This window comes from Lates calcarifer, linkage group LG12 (genome assembly GCF_001640805.2).
Source record: "Lates calcarifer isolate ASB-BC8 linkage group LG12, TLL_Latcal_v3, whole genome shotgun sequence".
NCBI lineage: Eukaryota > Metazoa > Chordata > Actinopteri > Centropomidae > Lates > Lates calcarifer.
Genome location: NC_066844.1, coordinates 22455923 through 22474187, shown reverse-complemented (window position 1 = coordinate 22474187; position 18265 = coordinate 22455923). Strand labels below are relative to the sequence as shown.

The 18265-nt window shown below is 41.1% G+C and overlaps 2 protein-coding genes across 2 annotated transcripts in view; both read right to left on the bottom strand.

Moving 5' to 3' along the window:
• The window catches only part of grm2a (glutamate receptor, metabotropic 2a), a 32336-nt gene extending 17058 nt beyond the window's left edge, over positions 1 to 15278 (bottom strand). Inside the window, exons 1-2 of the mRNA XM_018686508.2 lie at positions 13870 to 15278; positions 1503 to 2243 (exon numbers count right to left, since the gene is read on the bottom strand). Of these exons, the coding sequence (XP_018542024.1) occupies positions 1503 to 2030 (528 nt within the window). The 5' untranslated portion in view covers positions 2031 to 2243; positions 13870 to 15278. The remainder of the gene's footprint in view (positions 1 to 1502; positions 2244 to 13869) is intronic.
• Positions 15279 to 15406: 128 nt separating this feature from the next.
• Positions 15407 to 18265, bottom strand: part of tex264a (testis expressed 264, ER-phagy receptor a) — a 62817-nt gene continuing 59958 nt past the window's right edge. Inside the window, exon 4 of the mRNA XM_018686505.2 lies at positions 15407 to 18161. Within this exon, the coding sequence (XP_018542021.1) occupies positions 17794 to 18161 (368 nt within the window). The 3' untranslated portion in view covers positions 15407 to 17793. The remainder of the gene's footprint in view (positions 18162 to 18265) is intronic.

Here is an 18265-nt window from a genome sequence, read left to right as displayed (position 1 = left end):
ACAAGACAAGGGCACTCTCTAAGGAGCCCCAGATGCCGGGTTTCACTAAAATTACAGCTCGTTTATCAAATCCTTTATTTCCAAACTGTCCTTTTCACCAGGAATCCCTTTTTATAGGTGCTCTGAATCCTCCTCTTACATCATTTCCCAAGGGCTCTCCACCTGCATAATGTATCACAGTACTGTACTGTATGTTTGGCATTGTGTTTTGTCAGCAGGGAGACTAAAACATTTGTTTTGGAACTATAAAAAATAACAGAAAATGAAATCCAGAACGATCTGGGAATATTAAACCTAGCATACTTTAAATAGTACCATTTATTCGAATGGAAGTAGATATTTCATTTTATTTTCAACATGCTGTTTTAAACTTGTCTACAAAATATAACAAGGGCTTTCATACACCCACTTAATACAATATGTTGTGTGACAGCAGTCACTGAAGAAGCTATTTGGTCAGTTAATTGTTGGCATATCACTGCTGACCTGTCTACTATTGACCACTGTTGTCTATAAATCATGACTAAAAAGAATGGGAGGATGCCACCACCAGCAGATTCTCCTGAAGTACCCATTGGGCAAAGCTGGTTCTTATTGGCAGGGGTTCCTGCACTATCTATGGTTTATCAATTATCCAAAGCCAGTTATTATCTCTGGATGGGCAGAAGTGCCTCCCTTTCTTCAGATAAGCAGCAATCCGGAACGTGAGGCTGCGTGTCTCAAGTGAGGTGAACCGTACTCTTCAGCCGAGACAGCGAGAACACGGTCCTCTGGCTGACTGAGCCAGGATGATGAGTTTCACTTAATGCTTTAAGGCATGTATATTTGTGGATATTTACAAATCTCAGTTCCACGTGACACACCATCTCTTCTCACAATGACTTGAAATTACACTGATGTGGCAGCCATATTACAGCTGAATATTTGGAGAGCCAATTAGCAGGGCTTTCATCGCATCAGCTTGACTGAGCCGAGAGGAGCACTGCTGCTGAGAGTAATCATGCCGTCACTAGTCATCCTGTCAGCCCATCCCGAGCGCAACATCTGTAGCATGTCTGCCTCTGACAGGACCACTGCTGAAGTGTGAATTACCGGGAAAGAGAAAGAGATCTTCTAAATTAGATCAGCCAAGCATATGGGCGCACAGGTAAACAGATCCTCCTTGCGGAACCAATACTCATTAAGTCCCTGTGTTAACATCTCGCAAAGGGTAATTGCACATGGTACTTAAGTCTAAATGGACAGTTATATGACTATCCATCACTCACTCTTGTGCTCCCTCCTCTTTCTGTCTCTCTCGTAAGCCAGCAGTAGCCGCTGATAGTAAAATACACCTTTTGTAATTGCTCTGTCTGACAAAAATAATGTAGCTTTGATCAACTCATTTCATAGGATGAAATACAGATGATCTTCAACAGCAAACTGAAAATTAATAACTGCATTACAGATTTGATATGGTGAACCCACACACTCAGTTAGTGTGTTTTTTTATTAATTCCTACCTGAATGGAGACATCACTGTAGGAGCCTCCTATGACCCCAGAAATAGCCAGAGGAACGTCGTCATGGATGGCGTAGGAGCCGTCGGGGCACGTGTACTCACTGTCATCCACTTTGGTGAGGGAGGCCCTGACAAACTCTAGAGATTGCTCTAGAGCATAGGTGTCCTTGGAGCAAGTGTCCAGTATATGAGCTCCCAGTCTGATCCCTGGCAGGATGCGCTCATCCCTGTTGATTTCATCTAGCGCCAGCAGCATGGCCTCCAGTCTCTGGATCCCTCTCTGTGCATTGATCTTCCCACAGTCCTCTGCCCCCTCACCCTTCTGGTGCACGGGGAACAGGCCACCAATCATCAAATCTCCATCCAGCGTGATCTCCCTCTTGGAGTCAGTGTTGTAACCTACCGCAGGCAAACCCTGGGGAGCCTGGGTGAAGAGAGACACACAGAAGAACAGCAGGCCGAGGTGAGACAGCCGGAGCGGTCGGGGCACAGGGCGCACCCCCAACACAGGGGATTTCCCCAATGACATATCCCTTGGCAAAACAAGGTCACTGTCCTGCCTGTGGTTTCTCGTCAGCGTCTGGTCAGCTTTTTGATGATGGCTTCACTGAAGAGAAGAACAGTAAGGCGCAGCAGCACCAGATCTCAAAGCACCAGTGTTTTTATTCTGACAGAGGCCATTTACAGGATCAGTGCCATCCTCTCCGTCCTTCTCTTCTTCAGAGTTTTTGTAGATTACAGCCTGCAGATCAAACAGAGAGAAAGTCAGTCACAGCCTTTGAGCTGGAGTACAATGATCCCTTTGTCTCAGATACATTGTGTCTGCCTGGGACTGACTCGTCCCATAGAAATATTTGACATCATCTGCACAAGTGAGTGAATATGTGTATCCTTTGATGCTTATTGATGATGGCTGTGATGAGCAGGGCAGAATAAAGACTGTTCATTTTTTACAGTAGCAGCCACCACGCATGCTATTACTCAGCGAGAGTAAACTAATCAACAAGATGAATCTACTTTGACGAGACATTTCTTTTGTTTTACACAAATTATAAGGACATTCACCATTTGACATGTTTTGTTATGCAGACAGGATATTCTGGAAATAATTGGCTGAAGCTTGAAGACAGAGTTCACCATTAGAGTTTGGTGTTTTCAAGCAGCACACAGTCAATCTCTCATTGCGAGAGGCTTCATGTAGAGTGTGTGTGTGTGTGTGTGTGTGTGTGTGTGTGAGTGTGTGTAATATTTTCAAACTCCTTTCCTTCTCTCCTGCTGTTTCATTGTCTGTCTGACCTCATGTTGCTTCCCTTCGAAGGCAGATGATTGTACAACTCTCTCATAATCACATGTGCACATGCTCCTGTACACCGAAAGTCTACAACAAATCATATCCCTAGGAGCGTTTTGTCAAATCACATTAACAGCTCACACACAGTCTTGCAAGGACACAACAAAAGCAAAATCCACATGCAAATAAAAGGGAGATAAAGTATTGAAATCTATTTCAAGCATACAAATTAATTTAGTTGCCAACAGACTGAATTAGTATGATTTTATCTAGAGCTACATAAACTTATTCATTTGTTCTGCAGCCTGGTGTATGGTACATTATTTATTTTTCAATACAAAGGAAGATGCAAGTCCAGAATGTGTTATGATTTGCAGTTAAGCTCTGTCCTTGAAATATAAGGGCATTTACTATGTGTCCATTTAAACTAATAATAATACACAACTGATCTGCCGGGTCAGGGTTTAGAGGGTCAGCTACAAAATGGATTCCTTGGAGTTAGAGGAAAGAAAAAATTAGCACAACTTGTGTGCTGCCAAGTTTCTGCAAAATACAACCAACAACAGACAGTACTTTAGAGAGGGATTAATCTATTCTGTAGTGCTAGTAAAGGAATAGTTCTACATTTTGGGAAATATACTTTTTGACTGTCTTTCAGTGTGTTGAGAGAACAAACTAGCCATATATCTACTCATATCCAGTTCCTGAGTTAAGTTCCTGCTAAGGTAAGTTAAGCGTCTGCTGGCTGTAGCTTTATAGACAGTGGTTTTAGAAAGTATTCAGACCTCTTCTCTTTGTGCACTCTTAATTCTGTTGTAGGTTTAATTTTATTGGTTAAAATTGCCAATTTTTGCCCATCAATCTAACTCAGACTGGGGCAACAGTTCACCTTTAAGCCCAACAATGACCCGAGTGGCTACGGGACAAATCTCTGACTGTCCTTGAGTGGCCAACCGAAAGCTCAGATTTAAACCCCACAGAACATCTGCAGAGAGACATGAAGATGTCAGTTCACAGACACTTCCCATCTAATCTGACAGAGCTTGAGAGGATCTGCTGGGAAGAATGGGATAAACTGACCAAATCCAGGTGTGCAAAGCTTGAAGAGACTTACCCAAGAAGACTTTAAGCTGTAATTGCAGCCAAAGGGGCCTCAACAAAGTACTGAATTAAAGGTCTGAAGACTTTTGCAAATGATAGATTTCAGTTTTTCATTTTTAATAATTAAATGAATAAAAAACGTGTTTTCCATTGTGGGTTATTGAATGGAGATTGATGGCAATTTTACCCACGTAAAATTAAATCTACAAGACAATAAAGTGTGCAAATAGTGAATAAGCCTGAATACTTTCTGAAGATGTCTGTGAGTGTCTGAAGCCAGTGTAATGGACAGACGTGAGAGTGGTATTGATCTTCTCATCTAGCTGTCAGCATGAAAGCAAATAGATGTATTTCCCAAAATGGTGGACTATTGCTTCAAGTTAGATTACTCTAAACCTCCATAAAATGTAAAACGATCCAGCTGTTTTTCTTAATTGTATGTTTTCCTTCTGCTATATAAGAGATCCTCTGCCTGAAATAGTAACATTTATTCTTTCAAGCTACTTAAATTAGTTGTAAATCTGGTATCATTACTGTGCTGAACCATGTCCTTGTTTAATGTGACACTTCATGTAAGGGAGTTAAAGCTGATCCAGCTTGTGTATGGATTGGCAACAGAAGAGACACAGGGTTATTGTTCAGTCCTGGTGTCAGTCCCCACAAATCCCAGAGGCTTAATTAAGCAGAGTGTTGAGTGTGGGAGAAGTTTATCGGTGTAAATTATTGAGCCAGAATGATCTGTCTCATATCCATTGTCTCAACAAGTCAAGTAGGCTGACAAGCAGTAATTAACAGTATTGATGGGAGATTATGAAAACAGAGCAGGGGGATATTAACACTCATATTTCTTTCTTCTTTCTTTCTATTTCAAAACACTGACTTACCTATTAAAACAACATAAAGCTCTCACCAGGAGCCCAACTGCAGACCCCATTCTTTGGGGTTTTTCTCTGTCTTCCTCTCCCTCCTCTCTCTCTCTCTCTCTCTCTCTCTCTCTCTCCCTGTTGTTTCCATGGAAACTTGCCAGTAGATGGAGAGGGTGAGGAGGAAGTGGAAGACAGACCAGGACAAGTGGGCCAGTCCGGCCATGCATGGTGCTAAGTCCTATGGGAGAGTTGGGAAGCCTGCTCTGTGAACTGACCAAACTGATCCGACTTCAGTCAGATCTTTTTATGCTCTGCTTTTTAAATGCCAACACAACCCAAATAAAACAATGAGTGAATAATACAAGTCTCTCTTTCAGACCACTAATATGTTTAGATATTGCATCTAATGAATTATCTTTGATCCATCTGTACTCTTAGTTGTCCTGCAGTTGTTTGCTGAAGCATTGGTGCCTTAAAGATGCTTCCAGTGCAAACACTGCAGTCTTTTAATAAGAAATAAGATGTGACATGTTGCATTACACTTGATGAACTGTCAGTGAAACCTAAAAGGTCCTTTTTCTTCCACACAAGATAAATGCGTGTATGTCAGACTCTCCATTTACTCCCTCGACTGCGTGTCAACAAGTTAAAGTCCATTGCAACAGCCTGCGAATATGGACGAAGTCACTACTACTTCCCCTGCATACAAAGGCAACCCCAGAGAAGCGAAGGAATACAACTGTGTACAACATGAGCGTTTTAGTATTTGGGGAGCGTGTTATGGCTGTAGTGTAACTCTGCAGAATGTGAAACATTGCCGTCATAAATACCCAAATGGCGAAGGAAACTACAAGTCCAGGCTGTAGAGTGACTAAATGTGTTTATTTTGAATAGAACTCCGCAGTTAAAAAAAATGTCGGCAATAACACTGGTAAAGCACTTAAGCATAGCCCCAAGAGAGAATGGTGACAAAAGGATTTCTGGCTGATGCATTGTCAGTCTCCTCCCCGATCCTGCATTCCCATGGGGTGCCTCCATCTCATCAGTGGACTCTCTATCTCTCCCTGTCTTTGTTCACAACAGTTCAATATCCACCCTATTATGATGGCATTCCTTTCGGAAAACACACTTTTAAACAAGCTGTCGTTACAGAGTCACAAGCAGAGAAGCTTGGTAATCCCCTCACCTCCTCCCACAATTTTATGAAGAGTGCTTCTTAATGTTTTAAGTTCATATGTACAAATTTATCTTTACCTTAAGATACTTTGATTGAAAATCACACTCAAAGGAATAGTTTGTCATTTTTGGGAAATACAATTGTTTACTTTCTCGCCATAAGTTAGATGAGAGGATTTATATCCCACTTATGTCTGAACGTAGAGTGCAATAACCTGTTAGCTTAAAGACTATAGTGGGGGGAACCCATGGAGCCCCCAGAGTCCTGAAAGATGATATTTATCTATCTTACGTGCACAAGATTTTAAGAAAATCTTTCAGGACTGTCTGGGCTTTCTGAGAAATAGAATCCCTGCCTCTGTCCAAAGGTAACAAAATCTGACTACCAGCATTTCAATCACTCATGAATTAAAGGAAAAGTTAGACAGTTGGGGAATATCTAGGTTGTTTGTTTTCTTGCTTTCTTGATACCACTCTCATCTGTGTAAACTAAATGTGAGGGTACTGTCAGCAGCCAGCTAACTTAGCTTAGAGCAAAGACTGGAAACATCTCACTAATTTATTTGTTGTATTCTTGTTTGTTTAATCTGTTTTTTGGTTGTTGTTGTTTTTTTAGAATGACACATTGTAGTTTTACAGAGTTTGTGTGACAGACTATTTCTTAGACAGATGTTGTCACTTGCTCTCAGCCAATAAACAGCCCAGCACAGAGCCTCCCAATAAAACCACATGATGTTGTTTATACACTTCAGTTTTAATGTGGATTAAACTGATGCAATATAACAAGTAGTGAGCTTTAGTGGTGCCAGGAAGTGGTTTTTTTTTTTTTACCTTTGGACAGAGCCAGACTAGCTGTTTCCCCCAGTTTCCAGTCTTTACACTAAGATAATTTAAGCTAACCAGCTGCTGATACTAGTTTCATATTTAGTATACAGATAGTGTGAGTGTGATATTCCAATCATCTAAGACAGCAAGTCATCGAGTATTTTCCAATATATAAAATTCTTGACATAACACTTAATAACTGCTTCTGATAGCTCTGCTTGTAATACATACACAAAATGAGTGTGACACAATTCCAAAATACTGTGTGTATGTATAAATGATAGATGCTAAGAGCAATATTTACACATTAGATGTAATATCCCACCCAGGATTCTGTCTACACGTTAACTTCAAAGAAAAACCATGCCTCTCATTTTCCCTCTCTCCTCCTATACAGTCATCTCTGTTTCCCTCTTCACCAGATGGCCTTTTTAATTCAAGAGCGTAAAGCCTGCCAGCCTCTTACACACTTCAAACCAGACTGTGTGAAGGAATGGGAGGAGTGGATGGGAGCCGAAAAAAATCCAAGAAAAGATAGCAGATGCGAGAGGGCAGGAAAAAAAAGGGATGGCAGTGTGGGCAGCAGTGTGAGGGGGGAAAGGGTGGGGTTTTGAGAAAGATGCTATCCAGGCTGATTTTTTTATGACACTCATTTGTCCCGGGAGTGGAGTGCAGCATTAATATGGTAATATCCCCCCAGGCGATAGCAAGTGTTGAAGAGTGGAGGTCATCTACTGTATATGCAGCCCTGAGCCTGGATGAGCAGGTTGGAGATCCCAGTGGAATGACTTGGAGCCTGGCTAAGAGGAAGCAAAGGTAATGGGAGTCAGACTTCCCTAAAATCACATTTCCAGCCAACAAAGAGAACGGTCGTGGGTGGGGGGGGACTGAAGATGGTGTGCTAATGGGAAAGAAGGCTCAAGAGTGCTCATACACCCACAAATTACCAGGCACAAACAATGCATGAAGCTCAAATCCTGGGAGCACCTGTGACAAATGAAACTCTGTAATAGTTTACTATTTCATATTTGATAGAATTGCTTGACACACAATAAAGGATATTCCTAAAACCAGAGACCTCATTTATTCCAAAAAATATTAAATTAAAATAAAAAATTAAACACATTAAGGAGTCACATAATTGCGCATGGTGACATGTTCCCTTGTTTTGAACATGCACATGGTCTCTTTTCAGTTGAACGCTCACCTATAAATACACACTAGAACACCTAAAGGAACATTTATTAATCTGCAGCAAAAAATGGTCCCCAGCAAATGTGCTATTTACTTCTGTTTAAGTGACATTTGATCAAAACTAGTGACCAGCTGGTTTAGGAAATTACTGAGCCTTTTTTATCACTACAGAACAGATAGTCCTCACATTTGAGAAGCTGGAGGCAGTGATTTTTGGCTTTTCTGTTTAATAAACTTTTTGAAATGAAATGGGCTTTTCTGGGCAGGACACTGGTGAAAATAAATGGGATTTGGTTGGAGATATTTGTTTGACTTTTACCTGCCCGACAACTGGATTTGGATCAACCAATCAGAGTGTTCGACATGCATTCCTGCAAGATGCGTTGTTGAGATTTGTGAGGTGTTAGCTTACACTCCCCTGCAAGCCTCTATGACCAGCAGTTACCCATAGCACCCTTCTCTCCATAGGTTCACAGAGTCGATTGCATATATCTTCACAGAAGCATAAGTATCTAACTAAATAACTACTTGGGTAACTAATCAGTTACTCCAAAGCTGGGGTTTTCCTCACCAAACCTCTGTGGAATTATTCGGAATAACTCATTCCGACAGTAACGTGGCCACTTAAAACAAGAGCACAGTGAGGTGCTTCGTCAACAGTGTTAGATGGCTACTAATGGGATCTATAGAAACAAGCAAGTTTCAGCTAATGTTGCGAAGAGGCCTGAGTGGATCAATGCCAACCCTGAAGCTGCATCAGTAAAACAATGAAATATCTCCTAAAAACACAACCACTGACCTTTTCAGATAAGGTAATTTATACAATTATTATATTACGATTAGAGAGTGAGGAGGTCCTTGAAGTTTGAATTTCAAGGCATTTTCTGAGAAGCAGCTACTGCAATTAAGAAGACAGGAATCAATTCAGGGGCTCAGTGCATCACTGTAACTATTTTCTGTCACACTGTGCACTTACATTCACTTAAAGCAGTCAGTACGAGGAAAACACACCTCATATCACTTCCTGATTATCATACAATCCACCTCGTTCTATATATATGCTTATATATCTGTTTTACAAACAGTGTGCCTCATCTTTCAAAGCCAACTGCACTGCACCTCCCCCTCATTCATCTCCTCTCTCTCTCTCTCTCTCTCTCTCTCTCTCTCTCTTTCTCTCTCCACCTGTAAAGGAGGGAATCCCTTGCATGTGTTCAATGGTCCCTTCACCTCCCAGGAGCCCCATTCTGCCTTCCTCATCAAACATTCATCCTCTTCTCTTTGTCTCTCAGAGATCATTACTGCCAGGCCTATGATTGGCTCAAACACCATGATGGATGTTCAGTGCTTTCGTTTCAGAGGTTTTTATTGTACCTTTGCATTATTCATCATCACAGCACCACACTGTTAAAAGAAACTGGACCTGAAACACCATGAGTTCTGGAAATCATTAGAAGCACTGTCCCTGGACTACCAATTGATATCAGCATTATTTTAATGTGACAAAATGAGAGTTCATATTCAGTTCTTATATGTTTTCAAATTCATCATTTATATAACTGCAAAAACAATATCCCAGAGCAATCAGGATTGTTTTTAAATAGCTGGTTCAATTTCTCTTAATTTAGTTCTTGTCATGGGAAAATGAAAGTTTCATTGCATCCAGAGTAAGTCGTGATGTTTTTTTTTTAGGTGTACCACTGTGCAAGATTACACAGTGGTATTTCCATCTTTATTTCAGGGGCCATTGTGTTCCCCATTTGTTTTTTTTTTCTTTTACTTTAATTCAACTATTCAGTCACATTAAAATAAATCTGGGAACCTGAGCATCAACGCTTCTGCTGGCTTGACTGAGAGTACCTAAGCGCATTCTTTAAAGCTGCTAAAAACTTAGTTCCAAATCCAAAGCATTGTCACATTTTGATTCCAGTGTTGCTAAATCCTGATTGGTGCACTGAGGTACACAACATATTTTTCCAACTGAGCCCCTGCCACTTCAAACCAGGGACAAGAGCACAGAAAAAAGCACAAATACAGACATCTCTAAAGTGAAATGACTAAACAGTTTCTAACTTGGACAGAAAATGATGCGCTCATGTTCCCATCAGTCATTATAAGAAGCAGATTGAGGAAAATAGATTCTCAGGGCCATTAATTCCTAAATATCATGACTCAACAGCCTTGTGTTTGTTGCCACTGTCTGGTTGGTTATGGTTATAATGCCAAACCTCTATGCCTGATTTATAAAACATATCACAGGTGCTTGTCCCTGTGAAGTAGGTATGAGACATCAACCCGGTCATCATAGAAAAAGTTCATTAAAGGTTGAGGCTGCAGATTAACATCATTTTATAAAACATGCAAATGTGACCTTAACAAGAATGTTTTCTCTTTTATAATAAAGATTTGCTAATCTTAATGCCGATTAAACTTAAGATATATTACTGTTTTTATCTTTGACCTTTCCACGTAAATGCAAATCTTTTCATTAACAAGTGGTGCTACATGCTTATTATTCAAACTAACCAGTTCCAGTTTTTCATTTGACTTCAGGTAAGAAAGAGATACTTTTTAGGTAATAGCTCAACTGTCAATATTTGTCTGGTACGTACAATACATACAGTAACTAAAACCTCTTGATCTCTGAGAAATGCAGTGCAAATAAGGGGAAGCTTTACGCATTTAGACCCCTAAAAATTACTAAAATGAAACAATCTGAGTGGTGAAAATCGCTCTGATTGAACTGCTCACAACGTATAGACAATCTATGACAAGGGCTTACAATCAAATACTGCATCACAAGCAAAAAAACTTATAACTTATAACTGTGGGACAGTTTAAATGCTCTGATCAACAGATCCTCAGCTACCACCTCCTATAATGTGTCACAACATTTTCTTTGAATACTACATCAGCAGTATTGAAAGTAAAGGGAGCTCAGCTTGCCCGACTCTTCTCCTCCACTGACTTGACAGATGTAGTATCAAAAAATCTATCTGTATAAACACACTGAACACACCTGCCTTTATCTAAATTAAGGGCAAACACCGGTTGATTGAATTCTTTTGAACAGTGTGCTAAGTCTTTGTAAACATGGATATTTCTCAGACAGGGGTGGAAAACCTGTCATCTACAGTTGATCCACAGATAACAATAATGGAATAAGTTTTATTAATCCTACTTTTTCGAGTACCACTGATCCCTTTAGCATTCCCGAAGTCAGAATATATTTTGGAAAGAGCGGGAAGTAGAAGGAATCAACAACAGTTCATTATTACTCACAATGAAGATTATTGATGTGGCTGACCCAGGACTCACCTAGGAACCTCTCACACGTATGCAAAGAATGTAAAACAGGAATGAGTCATTTGCAGTCAGTGCAGCAGTTAATTTTAATCTGAGAGTCATGCACACATCATTAATTAATAGGAAGCTTCTCTTTGCTTTCACTAGAGTAAGTCCGTGTTTAAATCATTCTACATGAGTAGGAATCTCCTGAAGGCAGAGCGATTTTTCTTAGTTTAATAAGTTATTTAACCACGATTTTATCAAGAGTTCATTGTCAGTGAATGAGGGAGCTGACACTGCACTCATTCAATGTGTACATCTGAGTTGACACAAACGTACCGACTGTACACCCTTAAAACGTACACACTGAAATCATTTCCAGCTCTGCCCCTGAAGCCTCTGTTTTCAATCACTTCTTATCTTTCATGGTCACTCTGCCTTCACCTTGTACACAGGAAACACACAACTATGTCTTATTAACACTGGTGCAGATGTGCTATCAGCTCACAGAATACAAATCAGTACATAAACATCTACATTTGCAACAGAACAGAGGGACATTAAATATTTCATTTGACAGATGTTATAAGCATCAGGTGTACAGTATAGACCAGACTTTATATGGACGATACTGGCAGACATCCAACTTGTGCCTCGCTTGCACCTGTGTGTGTGAGTGTGTACATGTGTGTGTAGGTACATGCATGATCATAAGGAAGTCTGAGCTATCAAGCTGTTGTTTTTGATAGGACTGGAGGGATTCATCGCGCAGGAATTTAATCTCTGGTAGCTGGTGGTTGATACAACCCTAGTGTATTGTAAGAGGTCTAAGCAAAAGCACGTGTGTTAACTTAAAACTGCAAAGTTAAGTCGTGCTCTGTTAAATATAATGGTTTGGTAGACACCCACTTAGTGGCTCTAATGTTTACTTGGGACTAATGGGCAGCCACTTTATAGATCACTGGAGCAGCTATAGGGAAACTGACACCTTTAAAGGGGGGGTTTAAAGAGGCGCAGCGTAATAATAGAGTTGCTTGTACTTCATCTAAAGCTTTTGCAAGGTTTCTCTTCGCAGATAAGGAGCTATTTTTCTGCACTGTTCTAAAACTCTTGCATGCTGCCACCCAGGTCTGGTTGTCCCACACTCAGTGTAATTAACAGCGTTCCCTGTCCTAATGTAACACCGCCGAGTGCGCCCCCCCTCCCCGCCCGCAAGCATCATGTCAGAATTGACAGGTGAGGGATGACCGCACGCAGGGACCCGAGCCATGGAGGCACCACAGGTCAGACAGCCTCACCTGCTCCTGCTACTTTTTCTGTTTCTGGATTCAGATGGTGGCAGTGGAGTTATTCTCTTCTTCAGTCAGCCATGACCTGAATAATTTACAGTAATCAACATCTTCAGCCATGAATGCTGGGCTCACTCATCAGTCCAGACTCGCTCTTACAGGAGGAGGATTTACTAAAAGGCATTATTCTATAATGTAAGAAATGCAGAAACATGCTTCTGATACACTAATGATCAATTAAACAGTCATTGTTGTAGTGGACTAAAAGTAAATGTAAATATACAGTATATATGAATGGTTGTGTTGACTGAAGTGATTACACTGCACTCACAGGGTTTTCTATTGTGTTTTATCTGCTGAACATGCAGCACAGATGCCCCTGGGACTGGAGGAAGCATCCACAGTACATTTTGCTTCCCTTAATGACTTTGTCCACTATTACCGTCGCAGCCTGAAAATATTTGCACCTCAGGGTGTTCATTTATATTCCTCCTGTGTTTAAAAATGTATTTTAAACTCCTCATGATCTGATAATGGAAGTATTACACACAGTCCGTCACTCTATCTGTAGCACCCCACATACAGTAGGATCTCACTGCTCTCACGCTCATTTACAGCAATATGATGTTAATCTGCTCTGATGTGGTTCAGACTATTAATATGTTCATCTTAACACGAGAGGCAAAAGGCACCAATGATAGATAACAATACATTTTCTGAGGTGGGAGACTAAAATTCCGAAAACAGAAACCAGTGGAAAAGATCAACCGTGTTTGTGTAGATGAGAACATCTTCTTCTCTAGCACAGCCTGTGGCACGCTAACTAATTGTCAAGTTTTTTGAATTTATAATCGACTTTCTCGCCCGTGTTTCGCACTTTTTGTGACACAAAGTGATTTGCCTTACGTGTGAGATTTGACATTGGGAGATATGGCGGTTGGTTTGTGCTGCAGCGCCTGTTTTAGTAGTTTTTTTTTCCAGCAGCCTCGCACATGTGGAAGGTTGTGCAGCAAGTAGACATGGCTGTAGCCTGAGATGTAGTGGTAAACAAAAAGGAGGCAAAATGTTGGTCATCATAGTAATGGTAAACAAAGTCCAATGTGAATAATATTTCAAGAAAATGACAAATTGCGCACTGACTGACTCCTTCATCCCCTTTGTTTTTAGATGTAAACTACAAAGATTTTGTCAACATAATAAAAAAGGTGAGGCGAAGTCCTCAACAAATTCAAACCTAAATAAACTAATTTCGTTAACGCTCTTAACAAACCAGCTGTAGAAGTTGACCAAAAAAAGCACCTTAAGGCACAAATCAGTCTGGGCAAAAACATCTCTTACCTGTGCAGGGTTCCTCAGTTTCCAGCGCCGCTGTGCGATGAATGGACTGTGTAAACCCAGCGCAGCAGCAGCAGCAGCATCCTTCGCAGCAATCTGTGTTGAGTTGTTCTAAAGCCTAAAACCAGTGTGGGCTGTGAGTGGCACAGGAGCTGGCTGAATGAGACGACGGCAGCGGCGGCGGAGTGTGTGGCTCGGCCCCAAGTTTGAACCGCGTGAAGCTTAGCCGCGTGCTAGGAGCTGTCCGCGGTGCTGAAACCCCCCCACAACCGCACGCGCGACGAGCCGCTGGATTCCTGGAGGTTCAGAAATCACATCCCCCCCTTAAAAAAAAACACGCGAAAAGCAAATGAAACCGACGCCCACTTCAGCGTCCTGATGGAAAAAAGGGCGTTTTACTTTCTAGAAACATCAGATATTTAACACCCAAAATCTGGAATAAAAAAGGTGACGTTTATGAGTCTGATAGGATGATAGATTATCTGCTTTAGCGCGCAAGAAATTAAAGGAATTAGACACAAAGTTTGAAATCTACCTGTTACTCGAGCAGGCTTTGCAAAATCTTCAGTGTTTTCAAATATATCAGCTGAAAAAAGCGCTTACTGCGGATAAAAGCGCTCTGACCCGGGAGAGCCTCAACTCTCAGAAGGTTTGGACAGTTGAACAAAGGCGCAGTTGCTCCACGCAAGAGCAGTCCCGGAGATACTCTGTCTCATCACGGCAAAATAACATTATGAAAATGTAGAGCATAACGAGAAAAAAAATGACTGTGTTGTGGTTTCTTTCAGCTGCTCTGTTCTGGTTTGAAAGCTGTTGGATTGGATGAATACCAATGGGGGAGAAGCTTTAAGAGTCGCCCCCTATTTGTCCAAGCGGTCAGGAGGGAGGTGGGGGGCACACAGTGTGGTAAAATACGGATTCTTTAGAGACTTGCTTTTCTTCCGCGGTGGAATTCTTTCTTATAAGTGGGAGCCGCAAACAAGTTGTGACACCGCACGAGAGAGTGTGAGGTCAGTCCCAGATGGCACAGTGATGCGCACGGGGGATATGCGCTTTGAAAGGGGGGGGGGGCGACCCATCTCAAAAAGCAGCCTCAGACACGCAACGGCCGGCGTCTAAATTTGTATGTTGAGACATCTCCCACTATTTCTCTCCACGTGCAACGTAATGAGATTAATAATTAACATCACGGGGAAGACAATAATCTCTGTCCCCTCAAAGCTGCATGACATCCCTGTGGGTTTCACAATTAATTAAATCAGTTGCTGACCCAGTGTGTCATCGCAGTGTCTTCCAGACTGATTTTCATTTTTGCCTCTGGACAAAGGTTGGGGTGCCAGGATTAAAACTGAAAGTGCAACAGACATGTGGTGAGGGCATCTGTCCCTGCAGACTGATGACACCTCTGTAGGCACTATGGCTACCAATCCCATAAGACTAATCAGAAAACAAAATGCTACCAGTATTTTAAAGCTTGATGAAAGTGAGTCTGTCATTTCTTCTGTGCTGCAAACAACTGAGGGCAGTATGTGGCTAGATGGACAACATGAGAGATGATGCTTTATTTCTACATTGCAGACATGCAAGAACAGAACAATGCACAGATGGGGGACAAATTAAAGGAATAGCCAATGTCCTAGTAAGGCCACCACGAACCCCCATAAGCTTCAGTGCTCCTTAGCAAAGAATCACGAAGTCTGTGAACTCTGCTAAGCACCATTCTTCAAAAGTATATTGCCTCATTTGGTGTTTTGATGGTGTGTTGAAGAGCAATGTCAACACACGAAGAGTCCACAATAGCCAGAACAATAATGATTTTTTGTGGAAGATACTGATATTGATATTATTACAGGTAAAACATATAATTTGATATATTATCTCTGTACTATACAATATGAGTGATAATATCCACCATTATGTCGGCTTGACCAGGTGCAAGAAGGGCAATTTCTCTCTTTGGTTGATGGTGTATTAATCAACAGAATCACTGTGTCTACTATGGTGTTGGATTTGAATAAAAACATTTGTACTTATAGGTCATGATGCTCATTAAGGGCCACTGGCTAAAGAACGTGCCATGTCCATCAAAAATCAGTAGTCTGTTGGAGCCTGTTTTTCCTCATCTGCTGTACACAAAGCTGATTAAGTAAATTGTGACACAAATGCCAAACCGCTCAATCAAATTCCGACCAGATCAATGCAGCTCTTGCAAAGGTGACAGAATTTGGATACAATAAGATTTTGCAATAATATTCCTAAGAGCATTTGTTCTTCCCAAAGGCAACCGCCATTTGTATTGTTTTGTGCACACTGATTAAGCATTTTCAGTGTGCTGAGGGAAAATGCTCCTTCAAGAAAACCAAATCAAAAACAGCAGCACTTAATTTGCTTAGCTTGTACTGAAAAACACATTATGCCATTATTGGCTCTTTCTTTTTTCTTTCTTTCTTTTTTTTTTAACATTTGTCTTTTACTCAGCTTTTGAATTTCATGTCTGTGACTTTCCCAAAAACAGTGGTGGCACTGGCAAGCATTACAATGTGAAACCATCAAAGTAGTTAACATTTAAGAGAGAGCTTAATAAGTTATTAGGTGCTTACTGCCTCATCACTAATTTCTGTGTGTCCCACTGCCACCCACACTTTGTTACATCTCTCTGTCTCTGTTGGGAAATAGACAAATAAAAATGGATAAGAATGGTCCTAAGAATGTAGTGGTAATGATTTAGCTTTGTGCCGTAAAACTTAAAATTGAGGTTACTCACCCTTGTCCTTGTAGAATATGTGCAAAAACACCTACATTATGCACAACTGATTCCTGTCAACTCGACTTTTCATTTGAAAATTTTATTATAGACAGAAAGACACAACCATGGCAATGTGCTGAACATTATTTCCAATGTCTCACAGCACCAACAACTTCAACCTACGAACATATCACAACTAGTCTCTGGAAGTGAGTGAATTTTGGCTACAAACAGAACTGTAGAGTGGTTTAACAAACCAACTATAGACGAGAACATTATGTTAAAAAACTAAAGCAATTAACTGAGTGCAGAGTGACAATAAAATGTTCTGTACAGCATCCAAGGGAAAAACACTCTCATTTTAAAAATTCTATTATAAACCCTGGTCCTGGTGACTTGGGGGATTCTGTAGGCTTCCATGATGTTTACTGGTGTCCTCACTGGTGGTGTTGAAGAAAGTTTTTCTCTGCTCCAGACTTCAGAATTTCCCCTGTGTGAAAGATAACTTCCAAACTTAAAAAAAGAAGGTTAATAACATAATGAAATAGGTCCATCAAGATTTCTATTAGCTCCATTAGCATTTTCATCCAATCATTACTGTATATCAAGACACCAAAGTCGGGTAATGCACACAAACACATGACATAAATTTCCTCAGGACATGACCTGGAAAGTGGGGCTACAATATCAACTGTCACACATGAGCAAAAAGATGCTGTATGGTGATCCAGTGTCTTTCCTTTGATGTGAATCTTTAACTGAAGTGTCACTTCTAATCTGAACAGGAATGGCGGTGATTCATGTTCAAAAGGTTATATTTTGAAATGAAATATAGAATTAGACGAACCTTGACACTCATTTGCTGCACACCATGCGCAGAGAAAATTAGGTTTACTCAAGAGGACTTTACCCTGTGGGGTTGTCTGTTGTTCTGTCCTGACAGAGTTTAAATATAAGCTCAGGAATTATTTTTTAAAAATGAGATTACTGTATAACAGAAAGTACAGGCTTCAAAAGAGAGAATTAGAAGGCGCAGAAATATGGCATGTTGGTCAGGGCATGAAGAGCTTTAGATCCACCAACAAGATTACATGACAGATAATCAGCAACAGCAACAACTGAGAAACTCTCTAGCATGCCAGTGTTACGTGGCCTTATCCCTTATCTCCTCAGCATCTTCCCTACTCCTCTCCATCCCCCAAGGACTCCTTCTTTTCAGCCGCCAGTTCAACTGCTTCTCTAGCTCCATCTTCACCCTCAGGGAGCCCCTTCTCTTCCTCATCTCCCTTCTCCTCCTCCTTCTCTTCTCCCTCCTCCTGCTCCTCGTGATCCATGTCAAGCTCTTCAAAAGACGAGCCACTGCCCATAGACTCATTTGAGTCTCTGTCACTGTGGTCCCTGCACTTAGTGTCTTCATTTGCGTCCATTACGTCCCTCAGAGGCAGGGATGAGGCCAGGGAGGCGGCCGTTGAGGCGGCCAGGGATGTCTCTCTGCTGTCCCAGGGCACGCCGCCGCTCACTGAACTCACATCACTGTGGGAATCAGCACCTGCAGCAACACAGGAAAAAGACACAGATAAAATAGGCTGCGTGAGTAATGAGGAAAATTCAGTTCCAGTGAACTACAGGTGTGTTTAAGCTGATTTATTACAG